The sequence below is a fragment of the Megalops cyprinoides genome, chromosome 5 (genome assembly GCF_013368585.1).
Source record: "Megalops cyprinoides isolate fMegCyp1 chromosome 5, fMegCyp1.pri, whole genome shotgun sequence".
NCBI lineage: Eukaryota > Metazoa > Chordata > Actinopteri > Elopiformes > Megalopidae > Megalops > Megalops cyprinoides.
Window position 1 is genome coordinate 13,954,217 of NC_050587.1, and position 12,718 is coordinate 13,966,934.

General features: G+C 41.4%; 1 protein-coding gene across 1 annotated transcript; it reads right to left on the reverse strand.

Moving 5' to 3' along the window:
• Positions 1-1,815: 1,815 nt before the first annotated feature.
• On the reverse strand, positions 1,816-11,833 carry LOC118777645 (antiviral innate immune response receptor RIG-I-like). The gene is made up of 18 exons (XM_036528750.1): positions 11,734-11,833; positions 10,255-10,392; positions 9,593-9,771; positions 9,028-9,199; positions 8,797-8,883; positions 8,538-8,672; positions 8,087-8,240; positions 7,559-7,817; positions 7,087-7,249; positions 6,519-6,620; positions 6,049-6,206; positions 5,800-5,935; positions 5,502-5,650; positions 4,769-4,859; positions 3,358-3,525; positions 3,079-3,230; positions 2,375-2,524; positions 1,816-2,269 (listed from the first exon to the last, which is right to left on the reverse strand). The coding sequence occupies exons 1-18, from the start codon at positions 11,831-11,833 to the stop codon at positions 1,970-1,972; spliced, it is 2,793 nt and encodes a 930-aa protein (XP_036384643.1). The 3' UTR covers positions 1,816-1,969.
• Positions 11,834-12,718: the final 885 nt, after the last annotated feature.

Consider the following 12,718-nt stretch of genomic DNA (forward strand, 5'->3'; position numbering starts at 1 on the left):
GACCCTTCTGCTTCCTAACACTTCTGCTCTGAAAAGCTCAATGCCTATTTGAACCCTGAGATTGACCTGAGAACAGGGTGAAGGATAACTCATCTGACTCTCTGCTCAGTAGACCACCACTGCCTGTGTTATTTGTACTACTTAACTCAATAACTTGCATTATTAGGTGTAAAAAGGGGTTATGCACTGCGACTTGACTATAGTGTCCCCCTCTGAAGTTCTCAGCAGGCTCCTCTTGATGAAACTGTCAATTCATGCCCTAGATTGATATTTACAGTGAACTGATTCAAAGCTGCTTGTCTGTTTTGCCTTGCATCCTGAATCAATGCATGGACACGGTTGAGGAGTATGTGCCACAACTGCCTGTAACCAGTATGTAGTGGGCCTTTTCCCTCACACTTCCGTGCCGTACATCACCTTAGCCACTGTTCCTCATGAAACATTAGCAAGTTGAGCTGTACTGAAACTACTGCCATTATTTGTCTAGCTATAGTAACCAAAATAATGGGCAGCTGGGTGTACCCAGTATTTTTATACATGACCATAAGCAGGTTGACATATTAATTGCTCAATTAACTCAGAAACCACACTTGTGTGGAAGCACCTGATTTCAATGTACTTTGGGTCTCTCTTATTTACATGTTTCCTTTATTTTGGTAGTTGCCTATAGCTCATATTCTCTATCTGGTATGCATGGCTGAATCAGGATTTTGAAAACTGGGCCTGTGGATTATCCACACTCTCATTGCGATCTAGTGAATTGTCTTTGTTATCTAGCTTAATCTCTGGTGGCTTTGGAAGGACAAGCAGTGCTGGGGTCCTGAGGACATTTGCGGTGAGCCGAGGTCACGAATCTCATAGCTGCATCTGCTGGAAATTCAGCAGAGTGCAGCAGCTCTGCAACCAACAAGAACACTGTGCCACTCCAGACAGCTCGGCACTCACCTGGAATACAAATGAGTCTCCCCCATGCCGAGGCCACAGAACCCCACGTGCTGGAAAACACGAGGCACAGCCTCACATGGGCTCCAGCCCAAAATAGGATTCCTGCATTTTCATTCAGAGACTGATTAGAGTTCAGGCTTCAGAGAGACAGGCAGAATTCCAATTAATTTATGTTTTCTTTGCATTTATTAGCTCCAAAGATGTTTTTCCCAAAGTGAATGTTGTCACACTGAGATGACATATTAAATCACACAGCCCATGAGGGGTGATCCCATTAAACTTGTACGATGAAAAGCTCCATACCAAATTCAGATGGGTAAATTCATGAACAGGAACACAAATCCATGAATAGAAAACAGTCCTTTGGACATTAAATGACTACAAGAAAAATATTTCCTCCAATGATTCTAAGTCACAACCATCACCCTATTCATCAAAGGTAAACAAATAACATATAAAGCAATCGTAATATAGAATCTACATAAAGATATTATTCATTTTGAAGAAAAAAGGTGCACTTTAACGTGAGATTAAAGCAGTAAGTCAGAGAAAGCCTGTGCAAAGTGTTCCTATTACAACCATTTTCCGTCATTCCAATAACTGAATATTTTTAATACTGCCATGCGTCTCTTAACGTGCACAATACGTTCTGTGAAACAGGACGTTATATGATTTGGACGTTGTATACAGTATATGGTATACTATGTATTGTACCATTATACGCCTGGCAGCGCAATCGATTTATTTCTATGAGACATGAGATACACGTGTTGCGTGCGGGAAGCGTTGCCATCACTACGTCCGGTTACGTCCGCTACATCCCATTCTGCGATCGGGATTTTTAAACTTTATTATAACCTTATGTGACTACAGTCGTATATGCGAACGGACGTTGTCCGAATAGACGTTAAGCGGCACATGACTATACTGTGTGCATTAAAATGAGGGCATTGCATTCGTGAAGGATATGAATGTCACAAAAACAGAGATCTAAAGCACTTCACAGAGCCACACGCCCTCCACTCTAGCCAGTGCTGTCCATCTTCAGTATGTCGAACTCCTCAATGACTCCTGGGAAGTCTTGCCATTTCTTCAACACCAGTTTCCGCTGGGTGCGACTGTTGACAAACACAAAGCCGTCTGTCTTGAGAAGGGGCAGCTCGGTGAAGCACAGGTACGAGCCCATTATTCCCCAGTCAGCGTTGCATTTAATGCAGGAGATCTTGCTCTTCATGTCGACGTCGTCATATTTCTTCGGTTTCGGGTGCGGTGTAACATTGCAGAGCGAGATGAAATTTTTGTTGATAACAACCCGATGAGATTTCTGCAAAAGAGACAGTCACTCACATGGCTTCCTGTACCAGTGTCACTATTTATGCCTGTTGTGATGACAATAATAAGTTTAAAATATAAAAGATTAAAATTTCACCTTAATGACTCTAAGATCACTGGACTTGCAAGTTAACTTATTGCATTTTCCACACAGCAGCAGGAAGACATCAGTTTCCTGCTTCTTCTTAGCTTCCATCAATTTCTCCATGTCTTGCTTTTTCTTCATAATTGTCTGTATTTTCTTCACCTTTATCAACAATTGAAAAAAAAACAACACGTTAAATTCAGGAATCCAATCAACTGCATAAATTCCGCTCCCCCCACACCATAAATGGCAATTTAATCATTTCCATAACAGTATAAATTATACAGTACATTCATGATATATTTCTTTAGTCTCCATACGGAATATCCTATTTAGTCTCAGAATTCTTGCATCTATATCTCATAAACTCAGGCCTGTTACAGTACACAAAAATCAAGTTCATTAAGAGGAAAAAAGCCCTCTCTGTAGTGCCCTCTCCCTTTGAAGAGCTTTTCCACTATAGTTACATCCTCATTGCACCAGATAAGCACAGCTGTTTCAGATGGAATAGGCAGTGTAAGAGGTTTAAGATTTTAAATTCAAACTTTAGGCTTCAGTTTTCCTGCATTCATCTCCATAGTCTCAATAATTAGCTGTGTGTGCCAAACGTTACCTATGCAGGACACTACAAACATAATTTTGTATTTGTTTATTCTGAAAATCATAATATCCTCTGTAATAGCCTACTCTCCACTTCAACGTGAACTGTGATTTACCCTGGCCAAGAACTGGGCGTGTTTGATGCTCTGTATGTTGTTGATGGCATCATACATCATCTTCTCATGCAGGATATTGATCTGCTCCTTGGTGGCGCTCTCCGAGCTGCTGGTGATCAGGATGCAGAGGCTGTCCTTGGCTCTGCCGCGGCCTGGGACACACACAGCACACTGTCAGTGCTCACATACTGCGTCTGTCTTCTGTTCTGACCACTGAGAGGGAACACTGTAACAGGCAAGGTAAAACTGTGACATGATTTCCCAGGAGCGCCGTAGTACCTCTAGTTTGCACCATTTTGATGACATTGCCCACATAGTCGTAGAGTAGCACAAGGTTACAGGTGGCGATGTCAATCCCCTCATCTGCCACAGAGGTAGCAATCAGCAGCTTGCTGCCTCCCTCCTGAAAGGCATCCAGGGCAGCTTTCTGTTTGGACAGGGTCATCCCTGGCACACGCATAGGGACAGCTCAAAACATACAGTTTTGCAACTCCTTAGCACCTTTACTTGTCCTAGTGTGCTGCTCGAGGTACATTACTCCACGAGGACATGTGTATCAACATTTGTACATATACACTGCTGGTGCAGGACTTCCCTGCAGCGGAACTGACGGTGATGTGTTCTAGGGAAAGCTCCACCCCAGCTCAAAAGATGAGAGGTTTTGTGAACAGTATGCACAGTGATCACAGTTCATCAGTGGCTACCACAGTTCTGTTAGGAGAATATGACTCGGTTATTTTAAGAGAAATTTGTGGAAGAACACACCTGTCCCCTAGTAGATGTGGAGTAGTGCGCTTGCAGATGCAGCAACACAGGGTATTATGTCAGTAGTATTTGATGAGCACTATATGTAATGCGATAAAACATAACCAGTAGTTAATGGAAAGCAGTTTTTTGTCTCAGTCTTGCAAGTGCATTTTAACTTCTCATTAGTCGGTAGGTTCGGCTTCCCCCTCTCAGTTGAACACATAAAAACCATAAATGAGAGTGGTTGGTGCTTCTAGTTTGGATTGCCTGAACTTTGTTGTCTCAACAGAACCATGCTAAATACCACTTTTACAACTTGTTCTTATTGTGGTAAACCATGCAGTATTTTAATAGAATGTTGAATAGCATAGTAACATATAGCAATAATGTGACTGGTTAGTTTCGTGAGTGTGTTTAACTGTTCATTAATTGATAGTTTCAGCTCCCCCCTCTCAGCTGGCAGCATAAAAACTGTGTTTTAGGGTGCTTGTTTGTGTGCGGTTAGTTGTGTTTGTGTAACATTCCATGTTGCCTTGTTGAACGCAATTTGTGCTTTACTTTGTAACTTTGGGAGCTATTCCAGATTATCTACTGAATTACAAAAATGTAAATGTAAATATAAATGTAAATGTCCTCACATTTTATAAGCTGCTCTGGATAAGAGCATCTGTTGGATAGTAAAAATGTAAATGTAATATAAACGATTAACTGTGTGTGATTGGCACTGTGATGTCATAAAGCATTCCATAAATGTGAGTATCTGCATTGAGTATGTAGTGGGCCTTTTATACCCCTGATGTAAGACTCATTTCCTTCACAGCCTCTCAGTAAAGCTGAATTCTGCTGCTTTGGCTCCAGATATACTTTCATGCCTTTTATTCTCTGCATACAAGAGGTCATAGAGGATCATTAGTTCATAAAGGACTGTTGTCCTTTACATTACCTTCGACAATGTCAGTTTTCCTTCGACCAATCAGAACTCGCGGTTTGAGGTGAGCCAGAACAGGTGTCTCCAAAACCCATTCTTTCATTGCCTGTAAAAAGAATAGAAGAGGTAAGAAGTATTTACATAATGAAATTAATCATTCCCCCTTGTTCATTAACAGTAGGCTTTCTTTAACTGTCTGTTGCATTCTTAGACAAAGTGTCAGACTAATTTGGGGGATCCACACTGTAAGTCTGGGCTAAGACTATGAAATACACTAAAGTGACTGGGTGGCACTGAAGACAGATACTGTACATTGATGGCACATCCAGCTTGGAAACACACAGCTCCACTCCTATGGTGACTACTGACGAGTGCAAGTCCGCCCCAAGTTCTGCTGCCCTTTTGTGTTAATGAAAATGAAAGCCTGTCTGAATAACAAACATTACTCTGTCTCAAATCAACCCCAGTCATTAAAAATGTCCTCACAACGGGGCCCTTGCAGCCCAAATGACAAAAGACATTTTGAAGCATAATGGAACAGACAAAAAGAGTATTTTGATGGTCAAAACAACTTTTTTATAGTCTGTGTGCAGCACACTAGGTACAGAGAAGGGAAAAACAAACTGAAAACAGGTCAGGACTCCAGTAAGAACAAAATGGATGTGAGCAATGGGATGAAAGGGTCAGTGGTTTGATATGCATTTCCTTTAATCTCTGTTTGGGCAGAAATTTCTCTCTCATGCCTTACCTCTGCTAGTGCTCTGGTCCTGACAAACAGGATGGTACGGGTCTCCGGCTTAAATCGGTACTGCTCCTGGAAGACTAGCTGCAAGTCGGACAGTTTGGGATTGTCTGTGATGCTGTCATTCGCAAACTCCTGCAACATCACCTTCTTTTCTGTAAAAAACAATGGCAAATGAACCTTTTCACTGGTACAGGTAGGCTGCAGTTTACTCCCCTCTGTCTAAGAGTGAATCAGCTTCAAATTGTGAAAGCCAGACACATCACGTGAAGCTATAAAGCCAATGTTTAACCCCAAGAGTCACCTTGGAAATAGCTGACCAGTTCTGCATCTGTCTCATCAAAGTAGGCCGGGTCCATGTTGTTAAAATAGTCTAACAGGTAGTTAAAGGCATCTTTCATACGAGCATCCTCTGCTATGATGAGGGAATCGTTGTATTTCTGAAACGGTAGAGAAAAACACAATGTGACATTAAAGTTTCCTTTTCCATGTTTTGGATCCTGGGATTGTCTGGGTAACGCAGCACATTGCAGGGGTTCTGGTGTAGAATTACCCTCAGGTTCTCTGCACAGGTGACCAGTTTTCTGCAGACCTTTTGCTCCTCTTCCTTATTGTCCAGCCTCAGGACCTTACAGTTTCTCTGCACCTCCACAATCCACTGCTCGTAGCTCTGGCTGCCACGAGTGTTCCGGGGGATCTTGGACAGGGTGTCTAATAGACCAAGCAGGCAGCACAGATTATCATATACTGAGAACCAAAAATGACAGCACCTTTAGTCCGAGGCTGCTAGGGTGAATACACAGATTCACTAAACTAGAATTCTATGTCTGTTGACATGGACCTTAGATTCCATCTTAATTAATTTCAAGTTATTTAACCACAGTTATTTGATTGAATTAGTATGCCAGTATACAGTGAAATCAACTGCAGGTAGGCATGTAAAACATCAGCAGTCTTATAAGTAACTCAAGAATGGAGAGATCACGTAGACGAAAACAAAGTGGTTTTTGATCATCTTCTCACCAATATTGTAGGTCTTCATCGCGATTGATTCCACCTGTGCCATCAGTTCCACCACTGTGTCCATGAAAGGGCTGGAGGCACGGCGCTTTACCACTCTGGTATCTAGCAGGGAACATGGGTGTTAAGCACTCTCTCACACTCAAACCATGATCCACACACTGGAAAGAAACAATACTGATGAGGCAACACTGTCAGGGTGAGCATGGCTGTCGAAATACAGGCAAGGCACCTTTATCAACTTAGCACAGGCTACAGCCCTGACACTGGGCTGAACTGTAGCCCAGTCTCTATTTAAATAACAGCAGCTACACCTACAAATGTGAATGTTGTCACTGGACAGGACACCAAGACATTAAAAATAATGGCTTTCACTGTCAAGCTAAGAGCCAGGCAATGAGCTCCATTTTTGAAATACTCTGACATTATTTGAATGGGATTCAAAATATTCTCATAGGGGAAGAGACACTTTCACCAAAAGGCCAGTGAAGTTAATAAAAACTGAATATGATGGACAACCTGAAGGAGCAGGAGAGAGCAGGAAACGGAGTAGGAGTGGGAAATACTGCACCTTTGTTCGGTACAAAGACGTGGTTGCGGAGCTCTTCCACATGTCGGCTGACAGTGGAGATAGTTTCAGTGTCCAGATTGGCACACAGCTGGTAGATGTGCTCTCTGGCGTCCTGCTCGTTCTTAGACTTGCCCACCCCTACTGATGCAGTGAGACCCACTATCTGGAGAGGTATGTATAAGTATTTTACTGTAGACTGGGTCACACAGAGCCAACTTCCTACTCGCACATAATTTTTTCCTCACAGTGCTTAAATACTTAAAGTTTGGTGTGAACGATTAGATGTTACTACAGTGTTAACACATTGAAAGTGCTCGTGCTGCTTACAGAAGACTTAAGGCTCTTTTGTGATTCTTTAAGATTCTTATGTTTCATCAAAATACTTCATCATTGCTTTTCCACATAGTTGGAGCATGAAATATACTCTTGTGGTATCTTGGATCAAGGGCACAGAAAGTCAGACTTATATTACCTGTGGGAGTGCAGCCGGTTCAGGGCCCAGCTTGAGGTCCATGTACATTTTCATGATTGCGCTGTAGGAGTGGTTCTTCATGGTATGGTGGCATTCATCAAAGAAGACAAGGGTAAACGATGAGAGCCCAGGGATGTTGCCATCTTCTAGGTTCAGCTCTAAAATCTTTGGTGTCATAATGATGATGTCATAGTTCTCCACTGCAAGTATGGCAGCCATTGGGCTGGCAGTTTCCCCAAACTGGCCGGTCACCTCAAACCTGCAATGCCACACAGACAAATTGCACACTTTGACAACCTGACCCACTTTCATACACCTCAAGACTGGTTGTGCTCACTGCACTTTATGTTGTGCATGCCTGCCATCTGCTGGATATACAGAAAACAGAAAGAACCTTGCATCTGATGTGCTGTATAGAGTGGGTTGATCATGATCACATGTTCATGCAGACATACCTCACATCACAAATCAACATGACTCACAGGAGGGTTCTGTGGAACATAGTAGCTGAAATGGAGGAGGCCTTACTCTGTGTTCTCAAAGTACTTGCGAAACATTTCCATCTGCTGTTGGCACAGTGGGATAGTGTTGGCTAGGAACACTACTTTCTTCTTTTTCTCCTCTGTACCCTGCTCTAAGTGATGTCTGCAGATCTCCATGGCAACCATCGTCTTCCCTGAGCCTGGGCCAAGACAGCGTGTTCTTAGTCTCGGGAGCCAGACAAAGTGACAGACTGAGTTCTCACGATCGTCTGGAAATCTGTATTGGGAACATACCGGCTTAACCACTCTTCCACATGGACTCCGCCTTTGATTTTTAGCCCACATTATATGCTTTAGTATTTGGAACAATGGAGCTTTGTCTTAAAAATATGATTTGTGATAGCTACACTGAGATGATGATTGAGAAACTTGTATTTTTCCTACCATCTCATGCACCTCTCAAGAATAAAATCTTTTATCATAGCATAAAATCCCACCTGTTGGGGCACATATGATGGTGTTTTTGCCCATCAGAGCTGGTTCGGCTAATTCTCGTTGATAGTCTCGCAGTTTCACAACAGAAGGACCATTCTCAGAGTTCATTGCTGGTTGTTCTCCATCTTTTGGAGTGTCTGACACAAAGAAAAAACACAGACAATGCACAAGTGTAACATTATTCACAATTCAAATGTCATGGTCATTCACATGAAGCATTTTACTTGCATAAAATATCTGGTAAAATATGACAAAGATTACCTGCATTGGCAGAAAGATTAGCGTGAGCTGCTTTTTCACTGTAAGAAAATTCCATTTCTTCCACTTCCATTTCCCCACACTCAGCATCTGGATTGAGATTCAGAAAAAAATTGAATTTTTACCTAGGATTCACCATGCAGAAACTGAAAACAAATGGTATCTCTTTAGAATGATTTCTGGTGATTCCATTGGTGATTCCAACAATGTGTGAATTTACTGGCATAGATTTACCACTCTGCTTTGCTGGATTGTCATCTGGATTATCCAGAACTTCCACCAGGTGGCGATATCCACCCAGTCCCAGTGCATTCAGGAAAATTTTGTACCAGTTAGGATTATCTGTCCTAAGCAAGAAGTCCACCAATTTGTGAATCCCATGTGTACTTCCTTTCACCTCAGTCTCCTGATAAATATGACAGGGTCATGACATGTTCATAAATACAGTACAAAACAGGCTTTACAATATGCATGTGATTTTCAGCCACATTTCTGAAGCCACTTCACTTTGCTTTTTAGGTACTTGTTGCTGAGAGAAATAACATATCTTACATTTTGTAATATCTAGCACTTATAGAGCTCATGTTTACTGAGGCCATGAAAGCTAAGTACCTTGCTTAAGAACACAACAGCAGTAACCCACCTGCAAACAGAAACTGCAAGATCTGGCCGAGAGGCTCAGCTTTTTAACTATCCTGCACAAAACTGTCAATTAGGTGGTGATCCTCTGGTATTAAAAGCCCCCATCTGTGACTGCACACTGTCTTTGGTTTTGTGTAAGCAATGGAAACTCACTCACCCGCTCCACTGTCTCCTTCTGGTTCTGCAGTAGGCAGTCAGTCATGTGTATAAGAATGTCTGAAGGCTTCACGTCCTTCAACATTGGCTTGAGTCTCCGAATCTCATCCTTGTGAAGCTCTGCCTTCTCTATCTCAGTAAAATTGTTCAGATCAATGGCGTCTGCAAGGGTGCGGTAACCTGAAAATAGATGAAGTGAACATCATAAATGTTACAGCACTGGCAGTCAGCAGAGCCGGTTGGACAAATGTCAGTGAGCGCTTCCACAAGTTTGGGTGGACCAGTGACTGTTTCCTTGAAAGATCTTGGCAAAAGTGAAACTCTCTTAAACACTCTCTCTTAAAAGGTAATAGGATATTGAAAAATAAATGGTGAATACAAGTGATCCTGCTATAAGGGTCTCTCTGATAGTGCTAGCTTTTTACACTCCAGTGCAAGAAAAACAGGGGTGTTATTGATGGTTTTAAATCAAATAAACAACAGGCAAAGTGAATCTGCTCCACTAGGACAGATAATGGAATGGATAATTTGGTTTAACCATTGTGAAGCTGCTATTCTTATATATATCTTTAAAACCAACTGAATCCTAGAGGACATCATAATCAGAAATGGCTGGAATGCTCTGTATTTTCTGACAGTGCTTGAGGGGAGGGGGATCTTTACCTGCATTACTGAAGCCATCCAGGAGCATGCGAAACCAGCCTGGAGTCTCTGGGAGTGTGTAGATAAACTCCATCATCATGGTGGCTGCCTCAGTGAGGCCCTTGTGGGTCTCTGCAGCGCAGATTTGCTCCTCATATTCTACAAACAGAAATTATTATTTTAAAATTATCCCAAATGATTAGTTTAATTCAATTAGTGAGGGTGAGAGAATGATTATACATGTACTTGTATATTCTCTGACTTTTTTCCTACACACAAAAGAAAAAATGCATATACAGTATAACAACAGCAACTATTCCCAATTAATTAATCAAACATTCAGAAATTCTCTCTAAGCATCAACTGCAACACTTGCTAGAACAGGTTAAACTCACTCAAACACACTCAGGTCAAGAAAGGTGCTAATGCTACTGGGCACCATTCTGAAAATGGCAATGCATTCCGAAGGTGGGGCATATCTGTGGAATCTACGTGGATTAGCTGAGTATAATATCTTACATACCTCCAAACCATGAATGTGGATACACTACCACTATTCCTCTGTTACATTCATGTTTGAGCTGTGCTAGTTTCACATCAGTATGATGATTAGATCTACTTCTATGCAAGAACATGAACCAACATAGATTACAGACAGTCAACTAACCCTGTGAGGGAAATCCAAATCTAGAAATTTTGAGTTTGGGTTTTGGGGATTTGGGGACATTAGGGGTACCTTGTCATTTTCACATTTGATTGATAGAATTGATAGAGTGATCCACCACCCAAGCACGTCGTATTAAATCATTACTGATAAAATAGCATTTGTGGCCATTTTGTGATGGCCACAAATATGTATCACTGATGTAGTTCATTTTAAAGTTAATTTTAACAACAGATATCTCTGTGCATTTATGGCAAGGTTGGCATTGCTGCAATGTTATCATTACATTACTGACAGGATGAATGTGCAGGTGACACACTTTGATAACAAAATAAAACATTGACATTATAGCTATGGCAATACTGAATGACCAGAACAGGATGATGTTTCAGACATACAATGTGTCAGCTGCTCTGGCTGTAATTAGGAAACTTCTTTGTCAAAAAGTCAAAGACTATTGTCGTTGTCTTTTGGCATTTACAAACAGAAGTTTAATATCAGAGAGATCTTCCACCTAAATAACAGCGTTTTCTACCTGTCAGCACGAATTACCCCTAGTGTAACTATTGTTTTTTTAGATGGTAGCTTACTTTTCGATAAATTTTAACATTTACAGTTCATTCTGAGAGCGTAGCCAATTTTGTCAAATTGGTGTTGGACAGTAGGCTACCGAGTAGCCCGAGGAAGTACCGAATTTTAGAACACAGTCCCTCTTCAACAAGTTCCACAATTCGTAGCTTCCCCGTCAGGATGGGCTACTCGGTATGTCAGTAAAAATTCTAAAATTGGAATTCTAAAAATGGAACAGATTCAGCTATTTAGTCGCTGTGACTTACCTTTTAAAAAGTCAACCAGGGGCAATATGCAGGATGGTTGAATTATCTGTATGATATAAGTCTGATAAATTCGTAGAATGTCCTTCTCGTTCGAGGCCATGTTTTACGAACTGATACAGGAGTCTCTTCGCTCTCCCCTTCTTGTCTGCTCAGTTTCGTTTCTCGCTTCCACGAGGAGTCGCAAACTTTCGTTTTTGCAGAATTGGAAGTATACCAAGAATCCCGAAATCTAAACAATCAACAAGTGAGTGGAGAATAGAAACCTTTAATCGCACGTAACTTGGACCAAAAGTAGAACTGTATGGGAAAAGATTGGGTTTTATATTACTTTTTTTTCCCATAAATTATGCGTTCTATGGAGATCTGCATTAGGAATGCGTCAGTTAGCCCAGATAAACCCTTACAAGCAGATTTCTTCATGCTTCTAAGTATTTGCCTTTTGTCTCAGCTGTGGGGTAGAAACTGAACATTTGCATGGGTGAATTTAGCCATATGGCTTAATATTATCATTTTCCCCACATGTGTTGTAACAAAACACGTTGTCGTAATACCATTTTTTAAAGAAACGGATCTTTAATTCGACAATTTAACATTAGGCTGCTTCAAATACCTTGTAGCAATACCTCTAACAACCACTGAACCAAACAGAAAACCTTAGACCTTTATATATTAACATATTGCAGAAGTGTTGAAACAAGCAAAAACCAGTATGGTTCTCAAAGCCATGGACAGTTCAATAGCAACAGCTCGCGATATAAACTACTCAATACGTCACTGGTTCAGCGTGAATTATTCAACAACGACTCAGTTTAACACAAACCCAGTGGCACATCTTACCACACTGCCACCATTTTTTGGAAAACTTCCATAAAAATATAGTGTTAAAATATGATGCCATAGACCTACTGCCATGAACTATCCTTGGCAAAAATTCTGTTCTGCATACCACAGCACTTCATGCAACCTCTGAACCCGGGGTGGCAGT

What these genes read in the sequence shown, in the direction of transcription:
- LOC118777645 (XM_036528750.1), bottom strand. Translation starts at nt 11,833, where the DNA reads ATGGCCTCGAACGAGAAGGACATTCTACGAATTTATCAGACTTATATC. An exon ending in AGAAGGAGACAGTGGAGCGG is followed by an intron (nt 9,200 to 9,592) that starts GTGAGTGAGTTT and finishes CATATTTATCAG; the next exon opens with GAGACTGAGGTGAAAGGAAG. An exon ending in AAGTACTTTGAGAACACAGA is followed by an intron (nt 7,818 to 8,086) that starts GTAAGGCCTCCT and finishes GTGGCATTGCAG; the next exon opens with GTTTGAGGTGACCGGCCAGT.